This window comes from Aythya ferina, assembly GCF_964211825.1.
Source record: "Aythya ferina genome assembly, chromosome: 5".
NCBI lineage: Eukaryota > Metazoa > Chordata > Aves > Anseriformes > Anatidae > Aythya > Aythya ferina.
Window position 1 is genome coordinate 47,055,913 of NC_140301.1, and position 16,539 is coordinate 47,072,451.

The following is a 16,539-nucleotide window of genomic DNA, read 5'->3' on the forward strand; positions in this document are numbered from 1 at the left end:
ACATAACCAGTCCCAAGCCAGCTATATTCCCACAACAAGGGCCTTGGCCTTTAGAAATACTGATAGGGAAAAAAAAAATGTTTCTAGAAAATATTGCTTGGATTAATCTGATTTAAGCAAGCTTAGAGATACCACAGCTCTCGCACACATCTTCAGACTGCTAGCCTGCTTGCCAGGAACATCGGTTGATATATTTCAAGCAGCTAACTGGTAGCACAAGTTAGCACAATTCATGCTAGACAGAACTGTGGAAACTGCTTGTTCTCAGTCTGACCAGAACAGAGCATTATCATACAATGCACTCTGAAATGAGCTGGGTACTTGAGTGTGAAGGTTAACTGTTCTGCTTCTAATAGTCAGGACTCTTTGTATTCGTTCACTGCAAGATTTCTCTACCTTGATCTTTGTATCTAAAAAAACGGTAATTAAAACGTAGCATCATTCTTCACATGTACATGCAGAGAACAGACTACATAGGTAACATTGGACTATCCTGCACTGATTAAAGGATTGGACCTTAGACAACTTTTCCTTAGCAATTTGTTTTTGTTTTTCCATTCCACTGATTTTTATCTATTTCCTGAGTCCCTTGGAGAATTAGAAATTAACATTTTTTGCTTCCTTCCTGAGTATACATTAGCATCCTTGCTGCCTGGCTAATGAAGTCAATACACTGAGGGGAAATAACAGGTAGCATTCTGCAGCCCTTACCAGGGATTCAGCTTGGCAGAGAGGAAACCTGCTGGCTCTGAGGTCTTCAACCTGTCACAATACCAGTAGTTCTGGGCACATTAGTAGGTTGTGACCAACCACCTGTTGGATCCATATGCTTTAAAACTGATTGCCAAGCAAGGGGGCTGTATGCAGAATGCCAGCAGCACAGCTTCCTCTGTGCCTTGTCAGGGGAGAGGAGGAAAGAGCTTTTCACAGTAAAAGGCATTTTGCAATGCATAAAATGACATAAAATGAAACAACAGCAAACACAGATTCAGAAATGCACCTGGGAAGAGCAAGTTTTCACCTCAGGATAAGGAATATACTGTCACTAAAATAACCAGATCTCTGTTAGCATTACTGCCCATGTGTTCCTTGTGAAGCTGAGGGCGGAGGATGCTGATGAGTTCATTCCAGCCTTCACCTAATTAAAGATGTAGTAAGGCTTAAACTAAAGCTTAATTGTATAAAGTGTATACTATTCAAATAGCACATCAGATCTTCTCAGCAGAAAGACATCTGTTCTGCTGTATTCTTCTACACCAGGAGAAACTGTTTCTAACGTTTCATTTTGTAGACATGAGGGCACAGAGGATGACAGGCAAATTGACCACTAAAACCAAACCTGTGGAATAAAGATGAATAAAGATGAATAGCCAACACCCATGCTATCACTTCAGACTTCCAGCAAGCACTGCTGTACAGCGCCTGGCTGCCAGCAGTTCTGCTGCAAACCTAAGCATATGGCTTCAAGTTGCTTTGCTCCTGTACCAATGCACAGAAATATGACACACCAGTATACACATCACCAGTAGCTTTTTTACAGTCACTTCTTCTGTAGGATGCATATAAGCCTCCTCCCATGTCAGAAAGGGAGAGCATTTCATTACAGTTTATTTTAAAACACAACTTAGATCATTTTATTGAAAACCACTGCACTGGCGTAAATCTCCTGCCACCATCACACAAACACACTGGCCAAGACAGAGTCCAAACCTAACTATAGAGTTAATCAAACTATCCACTTGGGCTGATCAATTGTTAACATAACAGTGTAAAAAGTCAAGGGGTCCCTTTGGGCTCCACTATTTAATGTCTTTTTATATTGTCCACACTATGGGTTACACTGCAGCAGCATTTTGCTCCAGTTGCTTGCCAACAAACATTTACCATCGAGGAGCTCTGAGCAAGCTGCCACATCTGTGTCCACTCCTGTACCACCCATTTAGCAGAGACAATGATCACTAGAAACAACAAAGGAGCCACAGATAAAACAAACAATGCTCTGAGCCAGGGATCACAGCCATCCCAGGCAAGTTTGCCAGGGAAATACTCAAGAAAAAGGGAGGGAAGGAAAGGGTGACATCAAATATAGAACTGCAAAACTTACACTGAAAAGAGGCTTTACCCACGTACCCACCCAACCCCACATCTGAGGAGTGTTCCCCAGCACAGTGCTAAGACTGAGCAAGAAAGCCTGTGCAGTGCACATGGGAGGCAGACGAGCATCCAGCGTCTCCTCCCATTTGGAGTCAAATAGCCCCCTTCGAGTCACTCGACAGAAGGAGTAACAATAATAATTGTTATTATTGTAGTAACGGTAGTAAGAGAGATTCACCAACCTTGAGGATCCCAGTTCACCTGTTTTCTTGGAGTCTCGATTGGAAATTTCATCGCTTCCTTTTTGCACAGGGAGGAAAAAGAATTAAATAAATTCCCAACCTTCCTGTCTCGATGCTGCAGTCAAACAAATTAATTTCAAATTATAGGGAGCCTGCGCCGTTTGACTGAGGGGAACTGGTGGTTGCCAAGGCAAGAAATACACAAATAAATCAAAGGAGGTGGGGAAGGGCGGGGAGGGGAGGGCAGTGCTGGGGCTTGCACCGGAGAGGTGAGGAGGGGTGCGGGCACCCCGGCACAGGGAGGGGACCTGGGAGAGGGAGAGGAGCGGGATAGGGTGGGCAGGGGGTCGGGCTGCCGCTGCCTCCCGGGGATGCTGCCGGCAGCCCCCTGCAGGGGTCGGGGTGGCGGGTCCCCGCTGCAGCCCGGCCCCTTTGCTGCGCCCACCTGAGGGGGGCACGGCGCTGGGGAGCCCAGCCCAGCCCTGGGGACACCTCCCTGAGGCAGACACCCACGACCCCCGGTCGGAGCCACCCCAAAACCGAGCCCACCTCGGCTCAGCTTCGGGCAGGGTACCCACAGCCAGCCAGCGGGGCGAGCCGCAGCCGCATGGCCGGGGGAGGCTGGGCACCCCCGGCTGGGTGCAGGAGGAGGAGGAGGAGGAAGGAGCCACCCTATAGCTTTGGAGGGAATTCACCGAGCCCCTCCGTGCACTGGCTTAGGGAGGGGGTGGGCAGAGGCTGCCGGTCCCTTTGTAAGAGGCGGCGGGGGATGGAGGGGGGCTCCCGGGTGGGGATGCTCCCGCTGGTACTTACGGGGTCCCCTTCCCCGGAGGAGGATGCAGGCTTGTTTGGCGGAGTTTGCAGCCGGAGCCACGCTCGGCTAGCTACTAGCAGCAGCAGCAGCACATGGCAGGAGTACGGCAGCAGCCAGAGGCTCCTCCGCTGCGCCGGGGGAGGGGAAGGGCAGGGATGCTCGCAGCCCGCTCACACCCTGATGGGGCGGCCAGGCCCGGCCAGCCCCGCACCGTGGGGGTTCCTTTCCCCCGGCCCACCCCGCACTCTGGGCACGGACAGGCGGCTGGCAGAGCGGGGAGATGCAGCCAGGCTGCGGGGAAGGGGTGGGAGGGATGGGAGGCAGGCACAGGAGGGGCTCCGGGCCCTCCCAGGCTCTCAGGGGGCTTTGGCAAAATGGAGGATGCTTGGGTGTACCTCGTGCAATGACCAGGCGCTCGCCACTTGGCCAAGCTGCATTTTTCCACCTCTCCCACTACTCCAGGCTTAACCTCGAACCCAAAAGAAGCTGTGAACTGTCCACACCAGGAAGGTCTCTGGTTCGAGTTACAATATATGCTTCGGCCTCCCTCCCTCAGCCAGGAAAACAAAACCCCAGCCCCTCTGGGGACCTGAAGGAAGAGTGTGCAGGGTTAACCCTGTCCTGCCTCCTCTCCTTCACTGCAAAGATGAACTCATCGAGAGAAGGGGATCACTCATGGGTGATGGTTAGGGGGAGAAATCCACCTATTCACATGGGCCATAGGTCAGAGACCCGTATCAGAATCAGCGGTGAAGTCCATAGCTAGGATCTTCTGAATTTTCAGGACACAAGGCTGTAATTTAAACTTGGTGCCTAGGACACATGCTTTTTGCCCCATAATTCGTTTTACCCAGTTGACCTCTCTGTCTTGCTTTCTTATCTCTTGATTAGATGTTAGTTTACCTTGTAAGATGGAAAAGAGAAATCTACCTCAGTGAAAAATAAGACAGTCTGAAGCATGTGGCTCTCTTCAGGAAACTCTTTTTGTGGAGGTTGGCACACTCTTTTCACTTCCACATTCAGAAACTAAATAGATAGCACACATTCCTGTCTGTTCCCAGTCTTTGTTCAACCTTGACCAGGAAGGGAAAATCTGTATTTGTGAATCCACAACCAAATGAAGGTGTGCAAGGTCCTGTGAAGCAGTAGGTAGTTTGAAGGAACTAGATGCAGTAGTGAAAGTTTTCCTGGGGGGAGGTGCTGGAAGTCTGTTCTTTCTTAATCCAAGCACCCCTGCGGCTCTTGTTTTGTGTTGTACAGGAGGAGGCGGGAGAGGCTGCTCTAAGGGAGGACATGGTGAGAATTATAATGAGTCTGCGCTCAGTCAGACTTGAATTTGAGATGATTGCAATGATGACACCAGGAAAACAAGGTATTTCCTTTGCAAGCACACCACAATGCATTCTGAAGAGGCTTTGGGAATCCTGTTGATGTTACCTCTGCAGACTGAATGGGAAAAAAAAAAAAGAGAATAGGCTTTGTTAATTGTGCATTATGATCGCTTGAGTCATGATTGGGTAATATTTTCATTATTCTAGTAACCAAGAAAGACTTCAAACAAGACTTCTGAGCCCCTAGTTCTGACGAACTACTAATGTGTAGTTCTTTATGAGTATAATATCTATATGTACACATACACATATATAATATATGTATGCATGTATATAACTTTTCTTCAGCATTCAGAACAGTTACTATTTTACTGGTATCTTGTACGTTACTGAGAAAAATTGATGTTTGGACATACATTACTCAGTTGTCATTAGGAGGTCTGTCACCCTAACCCAAGCAATACTTTGTCTTTGTGCCATAACTACTAGAAGTTAACTGATGAGGTGGGTATTGTCCTGCAGACATTTGTCCACTGAGAACTCAACAGGCTCCTGCAAGGCCAACAACATTTAATACCTGCTAACATAAGCAGGAAATAAACCTATAGCCTGAAGGGGAAATCTTCAGGCAGTTTCATTACCAAAAGCTTTTGAAAAAAAAAAAAACAGATCCTGATTGTTACTGTCTAAAGAAGAATTTTCATATGGCCACAAGAATCTTTTAGTATTAAACTAAAACAATATCTCATTTGTTTGACTTACAGTATCATGAAAACACCAAGTTCCTAATAATGACAAAATACCATATTCCTGTCTCTTGTATCTTTTTAATGTTCCCATATTCCCCAAAAGTATCTGTAAGCTCTACACAAACATCTGCCTGGTTCCAGCTATATGGTTTAAAAATCTTGTGGCAAATAAATTGTGATCTGTCAAGTACAGAAATACACAATGTCATATAATTGTTTTGCAATTTTTTGCCGTGTTATGATCATGGAAATCTTGCTCAACTATTTCAATACCTCAGACCTGCAGTTTTATCTATTGGGCCAATTTATTTCCAAAGTAACTCATTGAAAATCAATGGGGTTACTCCAGAGATGGATTTGGCACAATAAGCGCATCTTTCACTGACAGCACAGCTGTTGCATAGAAACGTAACTATTATCTTATGCAAATAAAAGGCCTTTCACCCCTCAGTGATGTTGAATTCTCATGATAGGGAGAACTGGTGCCTTGAAGCTATAGTGTTTCAAGCTGTTACTCTGTCAACTTTTATAAGCTAAGTGGATTCAGTAATGTTTAATATTTAAATGGGAGACCACTAGGAAAAAAAAAAAAAAAAAAAAAAAAAAAAAAAAAAAACTAAATATAGCACAATCAATCTACTTTAGTACTTGCATAAAAATTTTCAGAACTTGACTTTTTATCAGTAATTTATCAAATTGGTCTGCTTAAATTCTTCCTTTTCTTTTAGGGCTCCTTGTTCAGACCTTATGGCCTCAGAGTTAGCTGAGTGTCTTAGAGGAGTGGGCCTGTGACCATCACAACACAACAGACAAGAGACTTTCTATTACAAGCAACCCCACTGGCAGAAGAATAAAATGCTAAATGCTGTTTTACTGGTCATTAGTAATATGCCATGAGTGATTAAGAAGCTGTTCTGATGCAACTGAAAGAAACCCACAGCAGAACTGATGAGTAAGTAGATCTTATACCTACTTAAATCCAGTGAACGAGAACTGAAAAATGCATTTATAGTAGATAGAAATCACCTGTAACTTGTATGTTTCCTTTCTTGGGTGCACTGAAGGGATAAGACATGGTTAGATGGAAGTCTATGGCAGTCTTTGTGTCATCACTTTGCAGTATGCACATTTGTGCATCTAACTATTCAGTTTCTGGTTAACTATATGGTTGTTTGAAATCTGGTATTTCTGACTGTGAAGATTATTCTTTGTCTGGTTTATTGTCTGAAGACTGCTGATATTTACACTCAGACCAAGAAAGCCAGAGAATAACCCAAGTGAAGTGCATTCCGTTCTTTAAGTTCTATTGACCCATCCTTCCGTACTATGAATTTGGACAGGATCCAGTGCAGGATCCTTTTATAGTTCTTTATTGTCTAGGAAGCCTTCTGTCTAGGAAGACCTTTAAAAGCCTTCTCTATAGGATGACCTTAAGACCTTTCTTCAAAAGGTTTTTAGAAGCTTTAGTGTAGGTAGGAATCACAAAGGTAACTAATTATCAGGACTACTACAAACTGTGCAAAGAAAACCAACCTGCTATTGTCTTCTACTTCATGCAGTTTCTTAGAAAGCGTTAAGTCTTAGCATGCAGTGTTGTGTCTTCATTCAGGAATGAACCCTTAGAACTGTATATTTACTTCTTATTGGCAGAAATGGTTTCAATGAAATCAGTGAGTCTACTTGAGGCTACTACACCACAGTAATAGCCTTTGCCAGAATAGGATCTGTTCAGGTCTGAGCTGTTCGAGTTACCACAGCTTGTATACAAGTTCCTTTGGCCAGTGACACTAAACAGAATACTCTATGGATCCCACCTCTCATATCCTAACACATAATTCATATTTCCAGCCTCACTGTAAGCATCTACCCCTGAAATGCCTGAACTGGAGAGGGGGTATCTGGTTTGAAGTTTGTCATTATCTTCTTCATCCTCAGTTCTTTCCTGGTAACCATTTTTCATTAGCCAGACTCAAGGTTTCAGGCAACTGTTATATCAATCCCTTTGTATTGCCAGCAGGAACTCAAGTGGAATAGAATAAAAATGTGAGGTAGCTATCTGAAAAAGTGCAGTACGTGCACATTTTTAGTATAATAATATAATGTAGCAATTTGTGCAGGAAAAGTTCTGCCATGTAGAAAAGCATTAACTCAAGCTGCATAGTACTGAGTCTCTGTCTGAACCCACTTACATCTGTTTCACATTAGTTTAATTTGACTTCGGTACAATTACTCCTGAATCATAGTCATGGGAGAATTACAATCTGGCCTTTAGTTTTTCCATGATGTCTCCAAAGAATCCTCATAAGATCAAAGTCTGATATGTGACAAAAATAGAAAGCTTGATTAATAAAAACAAGCCACCAAATTCATTTTAGAGCAGTACTGTTCTCTCTTGTCATTTTTCTTTAAGATTTCTTACTAGATAGCTACATGAAGCTTTACCTTAGCAGGTTGATAACTTTCCTCTATATTAAACAGGAAATTTGGGGTTAGCCTTCAGAGATACCTATGTTCCTTTGCCATTCACACCACTAGCAGAGTCACGAAGGGGAGGGTGGGTGCAGAAGACCATCAAGCCTGGCGGTGGCTTTCAGCACCCTGGACAGTTGAAGCTCCCCAGCAGCTCCTGGCCAAGGGATGGAGGCAAGAGGGAGCTGAGCGGCTCCCAGCTCCCTGCTGCATGAGCTGCCTGGCCCTGGGCGCTGATTTTCATGTCCCAGGTGACAGTCTGGCCTGCCAAGACAATGCAGTGCCAATGCAGAGGCAATGCAGATTTTCTAATGCAATGCAGGCACAGAAGAGTTGCACACAAAATATCTGGACAGGGAAAGTGGGGACTATGGATGAAGGGAAGTGCATATCGGAAAAATACTAACAGGATTTGGCATAAGTAGAAAGAGAATGGAAAAACCCAAAAGCTTGTCATGTGATTGAAGGACTGGAGAATAAGTGACATGAAAATGGCAAGGAATAGTGGGTGGGACACAGACTCCTCAGCTTTAAAGGAGAATGGTGGATAAGTGAGAGGATGTGTTTAATGTGCCACTGAAATATATTAAATCACATCTGTGCACATAGGAGTCATTCAAGGGATAGTCTACAATTGCACTACAATTGGAGTAGATCAAGGAAAATAAAACCAAATAACATGATTTTGCATATATGCTTGTTCCTCTAATATTTATTTGTTTAATGCCTACAGATATAAGAAATACACTTATAAAGCTTTGTACTTAGATCTTGTGGGGATCTTGGGCAAGGCTTCATAATAGTCCTTACTGCTGTATAGCCTGACTATTTCCTCCCTAACCTGCAGGACTAGTAGAACTAATCCAGCCACTTGCATATACTTTGATCCACCTTCCAGTAGATATGACAGCAACCTTATCAACCAGTAGGGCAGGGGCCATACACACCAAAGAAGTTAATGCCGGTCAGAAGCGTTGTCTTACCACCCATTTTAACAAAAATTTTCACCATTTCTTAGAATCAAGCATGCCAGTAACCACAGCTGTTCCTTTCAGTGTTTTTCAATGAAGTGCATCATCCTACCAGCCTATTAAATGTGGGGATTAACGCAGCTACAGAACAGTTAAAATAGGGAGGAACAGTCTGCACAGACACCATTCATTGTGACCAGTCCTCCTACAGCTTTTGGTTGTGCCTATTTCTTTTCTTCTCTGAACAGCAGGGAAAAAAAGAACCTATACTGAGCATTTAAAGAGCTGACTACAACTCTTGCATTAATTATCATCACTTTTACAGTACTCAGAAGAGCTTTACTACTTTCTAAATTAAGTAACATATTTTTCACATGGCTCATGTAGTAAGAAGCTGTTCCCAAAATATGCAAGTGATGGTATTTAGCATGGAACTGTGGAAAAGGGAATGAAATCAGGCTTTCTTTTCTGTTTCATTCCCAGAACTCTCCCCTACATTCCCCCAGCTTTGTAGCTGAGCACGTGTCATAGCCGAGCCACACCACACAGATGTAGAACTTTTGCAGTCAGTAGTTTAGCCCTTGTATGAAGGGTAACACTCAAAATTCCCTAGGGCTCTCTCTCTGCACACCACTGGCACCTTTAGTGCTGGGTCTCTTGGGAAAAAAAGACTTTGAAATAGGATGATATTTCAAGCAAAATCAAATCAATAAGTTATTATTCTATTGTAGGAAGAGTGGGGGCTATGTTGTGAGTGCAAATTAGAAATTACTAATATTTATTACAGAAACAGTATGCCAGGCACTGTAATAATAAAGAGAAAAAATGTTTCCTGATGGAATATCTTAATATACTAGCAAGGAAAAAGATCTATTCCCACATTTCTGAAGATGCATCACCTAGCAGTAATTTGAGTTTTGAGGCATCCCAATTTGAGCGTCTACACAAATCATACACATCTATATAGCCATGAATAAGAAGTACAAACACAAACTCATGAGTGGAATCTAGTGAACTTGGTAAAAAAAGAAAGTAATGAAACGACAAGATTCATCTGAGTATATAATGTCACTACTTACAAAAACTACCCTGATGATCATATTCGCCATTTCATTAACTCTTTCATAGTATATTGTGAGATACGATATAGTGGGATTACAACAGTTTAGATGTAACATGGCAAGAGACTGCAGTGCTATTCACACATGGCATACTCTCACCAAAGTGAGAAGCTCACTGTGAATCAACCCATAGGCAGTGGCTTCTCACAGTTAGCAGATCTGCTACAGCCCACAGACCAACAGGTGACATGCATTTCATTTTGCTACCCATGAAAAGAAATGTGTCACCCTATATAATTACAGTAAGCTTCTGGACTATGTGTGTAGTCTGGGGATATAAAGGTATGATGAGGTTATGTAAATTGGGAATTGTACTGAGGTAACATGTCTATGCTAAAGAATAGAAAAATGTATAAACTTCCTAAACTAACAACTGCAGGTTTGCTACAAGCAGCCTCTTTTGTACATTGAGATTTTGAATGCATATATTATTTACACGTTTCATGGAGTAATTCAGGAATGCATTGCTATGGCTCTAAAGCAGGTGCAGTAACTTCTGTATGTAAAATATAGAAAAAAATCTTTGGATCTTCTTTTTAAAAGGAGACATAAACCATTACTTTTTTTTTTTTTTTTTTTTTTTTTCATCTTTACATTGTATTTGTCCCATTTAGTAGTTCTAATTTGCTTCATTGCTATACAAACAACACAATGTGGGTAAGCTCTAGTTCAGAGATTTAACATGGTTGTTGAACAGACAGATCAAAATTACTTGTACTAAAAAATGCATGTACAACTCAGATAAGCACTCTTTCTCTTTTATTGTCACAAAGAAATAGTTTCACAAGGCTGTCTATTAAAGGAAAGATCTCCCCCTCATTTAGAACACTTCTTTGAAATACTAAAGAGTATTGGGGATTGGTGACTGCTTTATTACAGCAGCTGTCAACCAAAGCTTTCAAAAGTGACAAGTGATTTTCTATCCCCTGATGAAGATACCTTAAAAAAAAAAAAAAAAAGTTTTCATAGTGTGCTGAGTACTTATTCTGAGACAAAGATGCCCCTTTAAATCATCTCCAGTTGACCTCTCAAACTCAGGAATCCAAAACAATTATTCCTGATCCATACTTATAAATTACTAGAGCCCAGGTTGCCAGAGTTACTTAAGCAACCAACTCCAAGAGTCAATGGCAGTTGGGCACCTGAATATCTTGTGAATCTCATTTTATCTTGTGAATCTCATTTTAAGCACATAACACCTAATCCCTCAGTACTGTAAACATGCTAATGGAACTATGTTGGCAAGCATTTTGAGTAAAGAAAGAAGATGGAGCAAATGTAGACTCTGTCATCATCTTAATTAGTTATCTATAAAGACAGTGGTAAAAATTGACCCCATTGTAGAGTTCAAAAGTAGTGTAAAACTGTACATTTATGGTGCAAGCTTTCTGAATGCCAAGCCGGAACTCAGTGCAGCTATGATATAAATGTTAACAGAAATTTGATGCTACTAATATTAGATGCCGCTAAATATATAAACAGGCGTGAAAGTTTGCCATTACAGATCCCTGCTAGACAGATCAATAACTCACCTTTGCCAATACCTATACTTGATTCTTCAATGAGAAACATAATACAGCTAATTCTGTTTTCATTAGCATCTTCACACTGGTTATCTGAAAACACATCTCTAGCAAAAGTGAATCATGGAAACCTTTTAGAATAAACATTATTGTGACCATTTACAGATGAAGATATTGGTATATAGAATGTTCTAGCATCTCATTTAATTTCATTAGAATCTTGAATAGAGTGAAAAATGAAAATGAGATTTTCCAAAGCCCAAACACTTAGTCAGAAAAAGAAAGTAAATTTATGATGTAAGAACCCCAATTGGTATATTGAAAACTACTGCTAAAAACATAATATATGAATCAAGACATAATATATGGCATAATATAATATATGACATGATATAAGACATAATATATCAAAATATAATATATGAATCGGTTGTTCTCTGGATACCCAGTACCCTGAGCTGGTGGAAGGGGATGGGGAGCAGGATGTGGCCCTCACTATCTACGAAGAACTGTTTGGTGACCTGCTACGGCACTTGGATGTGCACAAATCAATGGGGCCAGATGGGATCCACCCAAGGGTACTGAGAGAACTGGCAGAGGAGCTGGCCAAGTCACTATCATTTATCGGCAGTCCTGGCTATTGGGGGAGGTCCCAGTTGACTGGCAGCTAGCAAATGTGACGCCCATCTACAAGAAGGGCCAGAGGGCAGACCCGGGAAACTACAGGTCTGTCAGTTTGACCTCAGTGCCAGGGAAGCTCATGGAGCAGATCCTCTTGAGAGTCATCACACAGCACTTGCAGGGCAAGCAGGCGATCAGGCCAAGTCAGCATGGCTTTATGAAAGGCAGATCCTGCTTGACGAACCTGATCTCCTTCTATGACAAAGTGACAAGCTGGGTGGACGAGGGAAAGGCTGTGGATGTGGTCTACCTTGACTTCAGCAAGGCTTTTGACACTGTCTCCCACAGCATTCCCCTCAAGAAACTGTCTGCTCTTGGCTTGGACTGGTACACGCTTCGTTGGGTTAGAAACTGGCTGGATAGCCGGGCCCAAAGAGTAGTGGTGAATGTAGTCAAGTCCAGTTGGAGGCCAGTCACTAGTGGCATCCCCCAGGGCTCAGTGCTGGGGCCGGTCCTCTTTAATATCTTCATCAATGATCTGGATGAGGGCATTGAGTGCACCCTCAGTAAGTTCGCAGATGACACCAAGTTAGGTGTGTGTGTCGATCTGCTCGAGGGTAGGAAAGCTCTGCAGGAGGATCTGGATAGGCTGGACAGATGGGCTGAGGTCAATTGCATGAAGTTTAACAAGGCCAAGTGCCGGGTCCTGCACCTGGGGTGCAATAACCCCAAGCAGAGCTACAGGCTGGGAGATGAGTGGTTGGAGAGCTGCCAGGCAGAGAAGGACCTGGGAGTGATGGTGGATAGTCGGCTGAATATGAGCCAGCAGTGTGCTCAGGTGGCCAAGAAGGCCAACGGCATCCTGGCTTGTATCAGAAACAGTGTGACCAGCAGGGCTAGGGAGGTGATCGTCCCCCTGTACTCAGCTCTGGTGAGGCCGCACCTCGAGTACTGTGTTCAGTTTTGGGCCCCTCGCTACAAGAAGGACATCGAGGTGCTTGAGCAGGTGCAGAGAAGGGCGACGAAGCTGGTGAGGGGCCTGGAGAACAAGTCCTACGAGGAGCGGCTGAGGGAGCTGGGCTTGTTCAGCCTGGAGAAGAGGAGGCTCAGGGGCGACCTTATTGCTCTCTATAGGTACCTCAAGGGAGGCTGTAGCGAGGTGGGGGTTGGTCTGTTCTCCCACGTGCCTGGTGACAGGAGAAGGGGGAATGGGCTTAAGTTGAGCCAGGGGAGTTTTAGGTTAGATGTTAGGAAGAACTTCTTTACTGAAAGGGTTGTGAGGCATTGGAACAGGCTGCCCAGGGAAGTGGTGGAGTCACCATCCCTGGAAGTCTTTAAAAGACGTTTAGATGTAGAGCTTAGGGATATGGTTTAGTGGGGACTGTTAGCGTTAGGTCAGAGGTTGGACTTGATGATCTTGAGGTCTCTTCCAACCTAGAAATTCTGTGATTATGTGAAGACATACACGTATATGTTACTAGATTTTATTTGGTAAAATACACACCCCTTCCACCAGTTCATCTCTTGCAAAATACGCTATGCATAAAACTACCTTCTCTCTCAATTACCACAAATATCAATAAATTATGCACGCTGGCTACTTGAGCTATAAATCAGAACTCTATATTATTTTCTGGCAACATAGCATCATCCTTTAATTATAATTAATATCTCATGCTTGATTTTGTAACAGTCTAAAAGGAACAAATCATAAAAGCTCTTTAATTTTTCATATTATGTAATCACAGAAATCTATACCTGTCAATTTATCCTTGTATGTCAACTTCATTTTTCTCACTCCCATAGTTCTCTTTGTCTTTTCAATCTTTATTTCACCATCTTGAAGAGCTGTAGCCAAAACTGAAACACAGACATGCTCATTAAAAATCTACTACAACTTTTACTGCTTTCCCTTGCTTTTTCACACAGTAACATATTTGTTTCTCTCCTAACTGGTTAAAGACATGTATTCAAGGCAAACTGCAGAAAATCTGGGATCTTGTTGTCTACCCATTACTTACAGGAAACTCACTGAAGCAGTGAAATAAGTATTCAAGCACTGACAAACCCTGAAATGAAAGAAATGGTATTTGACTCCTGAACATCCTTTTTTCTGCTTCAGAGGTGTGACATCTTTATGGAAGATAGGATTTGGTTTGGCTCTGTTGCATTCTGATTTTGGATAGATATTTAAACAAGTTTGTTTTTTCTTAAAAAAAAATATTAATAAATTACAAAACAACAACCTTTAAGATGCAGCAAATATGTGCCTTCATGAAATTTTCAAAAATGAATAATATTTAAGGTTTGGCTTGAGCAATCATGTTGCTAAAGCACAGATCTATTTTTGGGCTATTTTATCCTCTACCATCACATTCATTATTCATTAATCAGGGGTTAGTAATAAAAGGCAGTCAACTTGTTTTTGTTAGCAGTTGTTTCTGATTCACACATTGCAGTAGGAGGAAATCCAGCTGTTGCAAAAAATCGGATACACAACAGTCTGACAGCCCATAGCATCTTCAGAGCTGCAGAGGCTGCCATGGGAACTGACTCACTTTTTCAGACAAAAGTAAACTGATATAGCTACATGTTTCATTATTTTGGAGAATCGAGTTTTCAGATCAGTATCACTGCAGCAGCCACAACACAAAAACACAAAAAACATGAACTCTTTACCAGTAGAGTGATCCACACAAACTTATTGAAATCCAAAAGAAATGGCCACTGAGATCTGCAAATGAAAATTACAGAAAAATAAATAAACAAAACACTCTGGTTCTATTTTCAGTAAATGAAATGGCAATCATTTTCTTTTTACACACACCCCAAAAAAAATATGAAAGGGCTGAATTATTCTCAACCCCACTTCTGATTTTTTAAATCAAAGATTTTGCTATTGCCTCAAAATTACTGAAAGGACCATCTTTTCTTCAGACAATTCCAGAGCAACAAGGAAAACATCTCCACACTTGCTAGTCTAAAGACAACAGTCTTACACAGTCTTGTGTTCACCTCCATTTTGTTTTCAGGAGGAGTGCTTTACTTTATGTGTGTCATCGTCTTTTCTCAGGTATTTTATTCCACCTTAAAAAGTGCTGATGTTGTTAAGGCCAGGAACAACTAAGGCTATATAAAACTCGCATTAAATTTTAACAAATCAAATAACTAGTGCCTTAAACTGCTACCTCCTCAATCCCTAGACTTAGAAGAGTGATTAACAATACCACGCCTCCAGTAAATTCAATAGAAATTCCCTCTTTGTAACTTCTGCCAGAGTGAAAAGAACCTGCTAATATTTTCCAGCTTGTGTTATTTATTCATGTTATACTTACTGGGTACTTACTGAAGAGTGTGTTGTTCTGTGGCTGGCAGGTGTCTCAGATCTTTACAGATGAAGGACATTGGTCCTTGTCAATGAGACAGAAAGAGCTTAGTCCACAACAGTTTCTCCAGAAATCCTTCCAGAGTTCCAATAAAACTGAAAGATGAAAAAGAGAATTGCATGGGGAAGAGGAATATGACCAAGCTCAAGGTGAAACCAAACAACCAGAAAACTGTTAACATAGAAAAGAGGAAAACAATCCAAGTAGTGACAGGTCTGTTAGTTTGACCTCAAAGTTATTCAGGGATATACTTTAAAGAAAACAGAAACCCAGGATGCGTGGAAGTAATTAGTAAGTGAAATACGACCCAACTGGGTTTTATTAATAGTTGATCATGTCACACTACTTGAACACCTTGAAACAAATTTAATACAGTGGGCCTAATCTACCTATGTTTCAACATTATAGAGTATTATGGGAAATTGTTGCTTAAGGTGCAGAACATGAGAACGAATACAAGTACTGACAGGTTTTATTAATAGGTAAATTACAGGGATTAGAGAGAGGTTACTGGTGCTGGTCCTTGAAGACCAGCCTGGGAACATTTCTGGTATTTGCACAGTATGTTTTTTAAAAGCTAACTGTGCATATTTATAATGTATAGAATATGGGAATGACAGAAGTTGGAAAGTATTGCCAATGTTGAGAAAGAACAGATCACAATTTAGAAGGTACTCATTAGTACTGCAAACTTGTGTGGTACAAATTAGCATAAAATGTATTAGTAGCACCAACTGGAAAGGCATACATTGGAGGACAAGTATCGTTATTATGAACAGTAGATAATAAAGGAGGAAGAGATATGGGAATATTAACTGAACATGGGAAGTCTTGGAAAAGAAAATTCAGATGAATCAGATAAAGGTTTCTAGAACAGACCTTACTAGAACAGATTAGGAAAACAACATGAATTGGGGGAAGGGGAAGTCTAACTCTAGCCACTTCTCAGTGAATAGAAGAACATGAAAAATTATTTAGCATTGAGACTAATACTGGTACAAAATTAACATGCACACATAATGGATTTAAATATTTCTAGTCATCTAAGAAATTAAATATTTGAGCAAACTTTTAAATACGGCTGCAAGACTAAAAGCATAAAACTGTTCAGGCAGAGCTTGAGCAGTTTATGGAAGAGATTTATATGATGTTATTGCCTGTCATTACAGAAAACATCATAGCACATAAGACCTCTCCCTACCCTAGTCATATTTTCCT

At 41.7% G+C, this 16,539-nt stretch overlaps 2 protein-coding genes across 2 annotated transcripts in view; one reads left to right on the plus strand and one right to left on the minus strand.

Moving 5' to 3' along the window:
• The window catches only part of KCNK10 (potassium two pore domain channel subfamily K member 10), a 72,119-nt gene extending 68,873 nt beyond the window's left edge, over positions 1 to 3,246 (minus strand). Inside the window, exons 1-2 of the mRNA XM_084520283.1 lie at positions 3,150 to 3,246; positions 2,337 to 2,394 (exon numbers count right to left, since the gene is read on the minus strand). Coding sequence (XP_084376409.1) covers positions 2,337 to 2,388 — 52 coding nt within the window. The 5' untranslated portion in view covers positions 2,389 to 2,394; positions 3,150 to 3,246. The remainder of the gene's footprint in view (positions 1 to 2,336; positions 2,395 to 3,149) is intronic.
• Positions 3,247 to 6,148: 2,902 nt separating this feature from the next.
• Positions 6,149 to 16,539, plus strand: part of SPATA7 (spermatogenesis associated 7) — a 63,195-nt gene continuing 52,804 nt past the window's right edge. Inside the window, exon 1 of the mRNA XM_084521044.1 lies at positions 6,149 to 6,182. Within this exon, the coding sequence (XP_084377170.1) occupies positions 6,179 to 6,182 (4 nt within the window). The 5' untranslated portion in view covers positions 6,149 to 6,178. The remainder of the gene's footprint in view (positions 6,183 to 16,539) is intronic.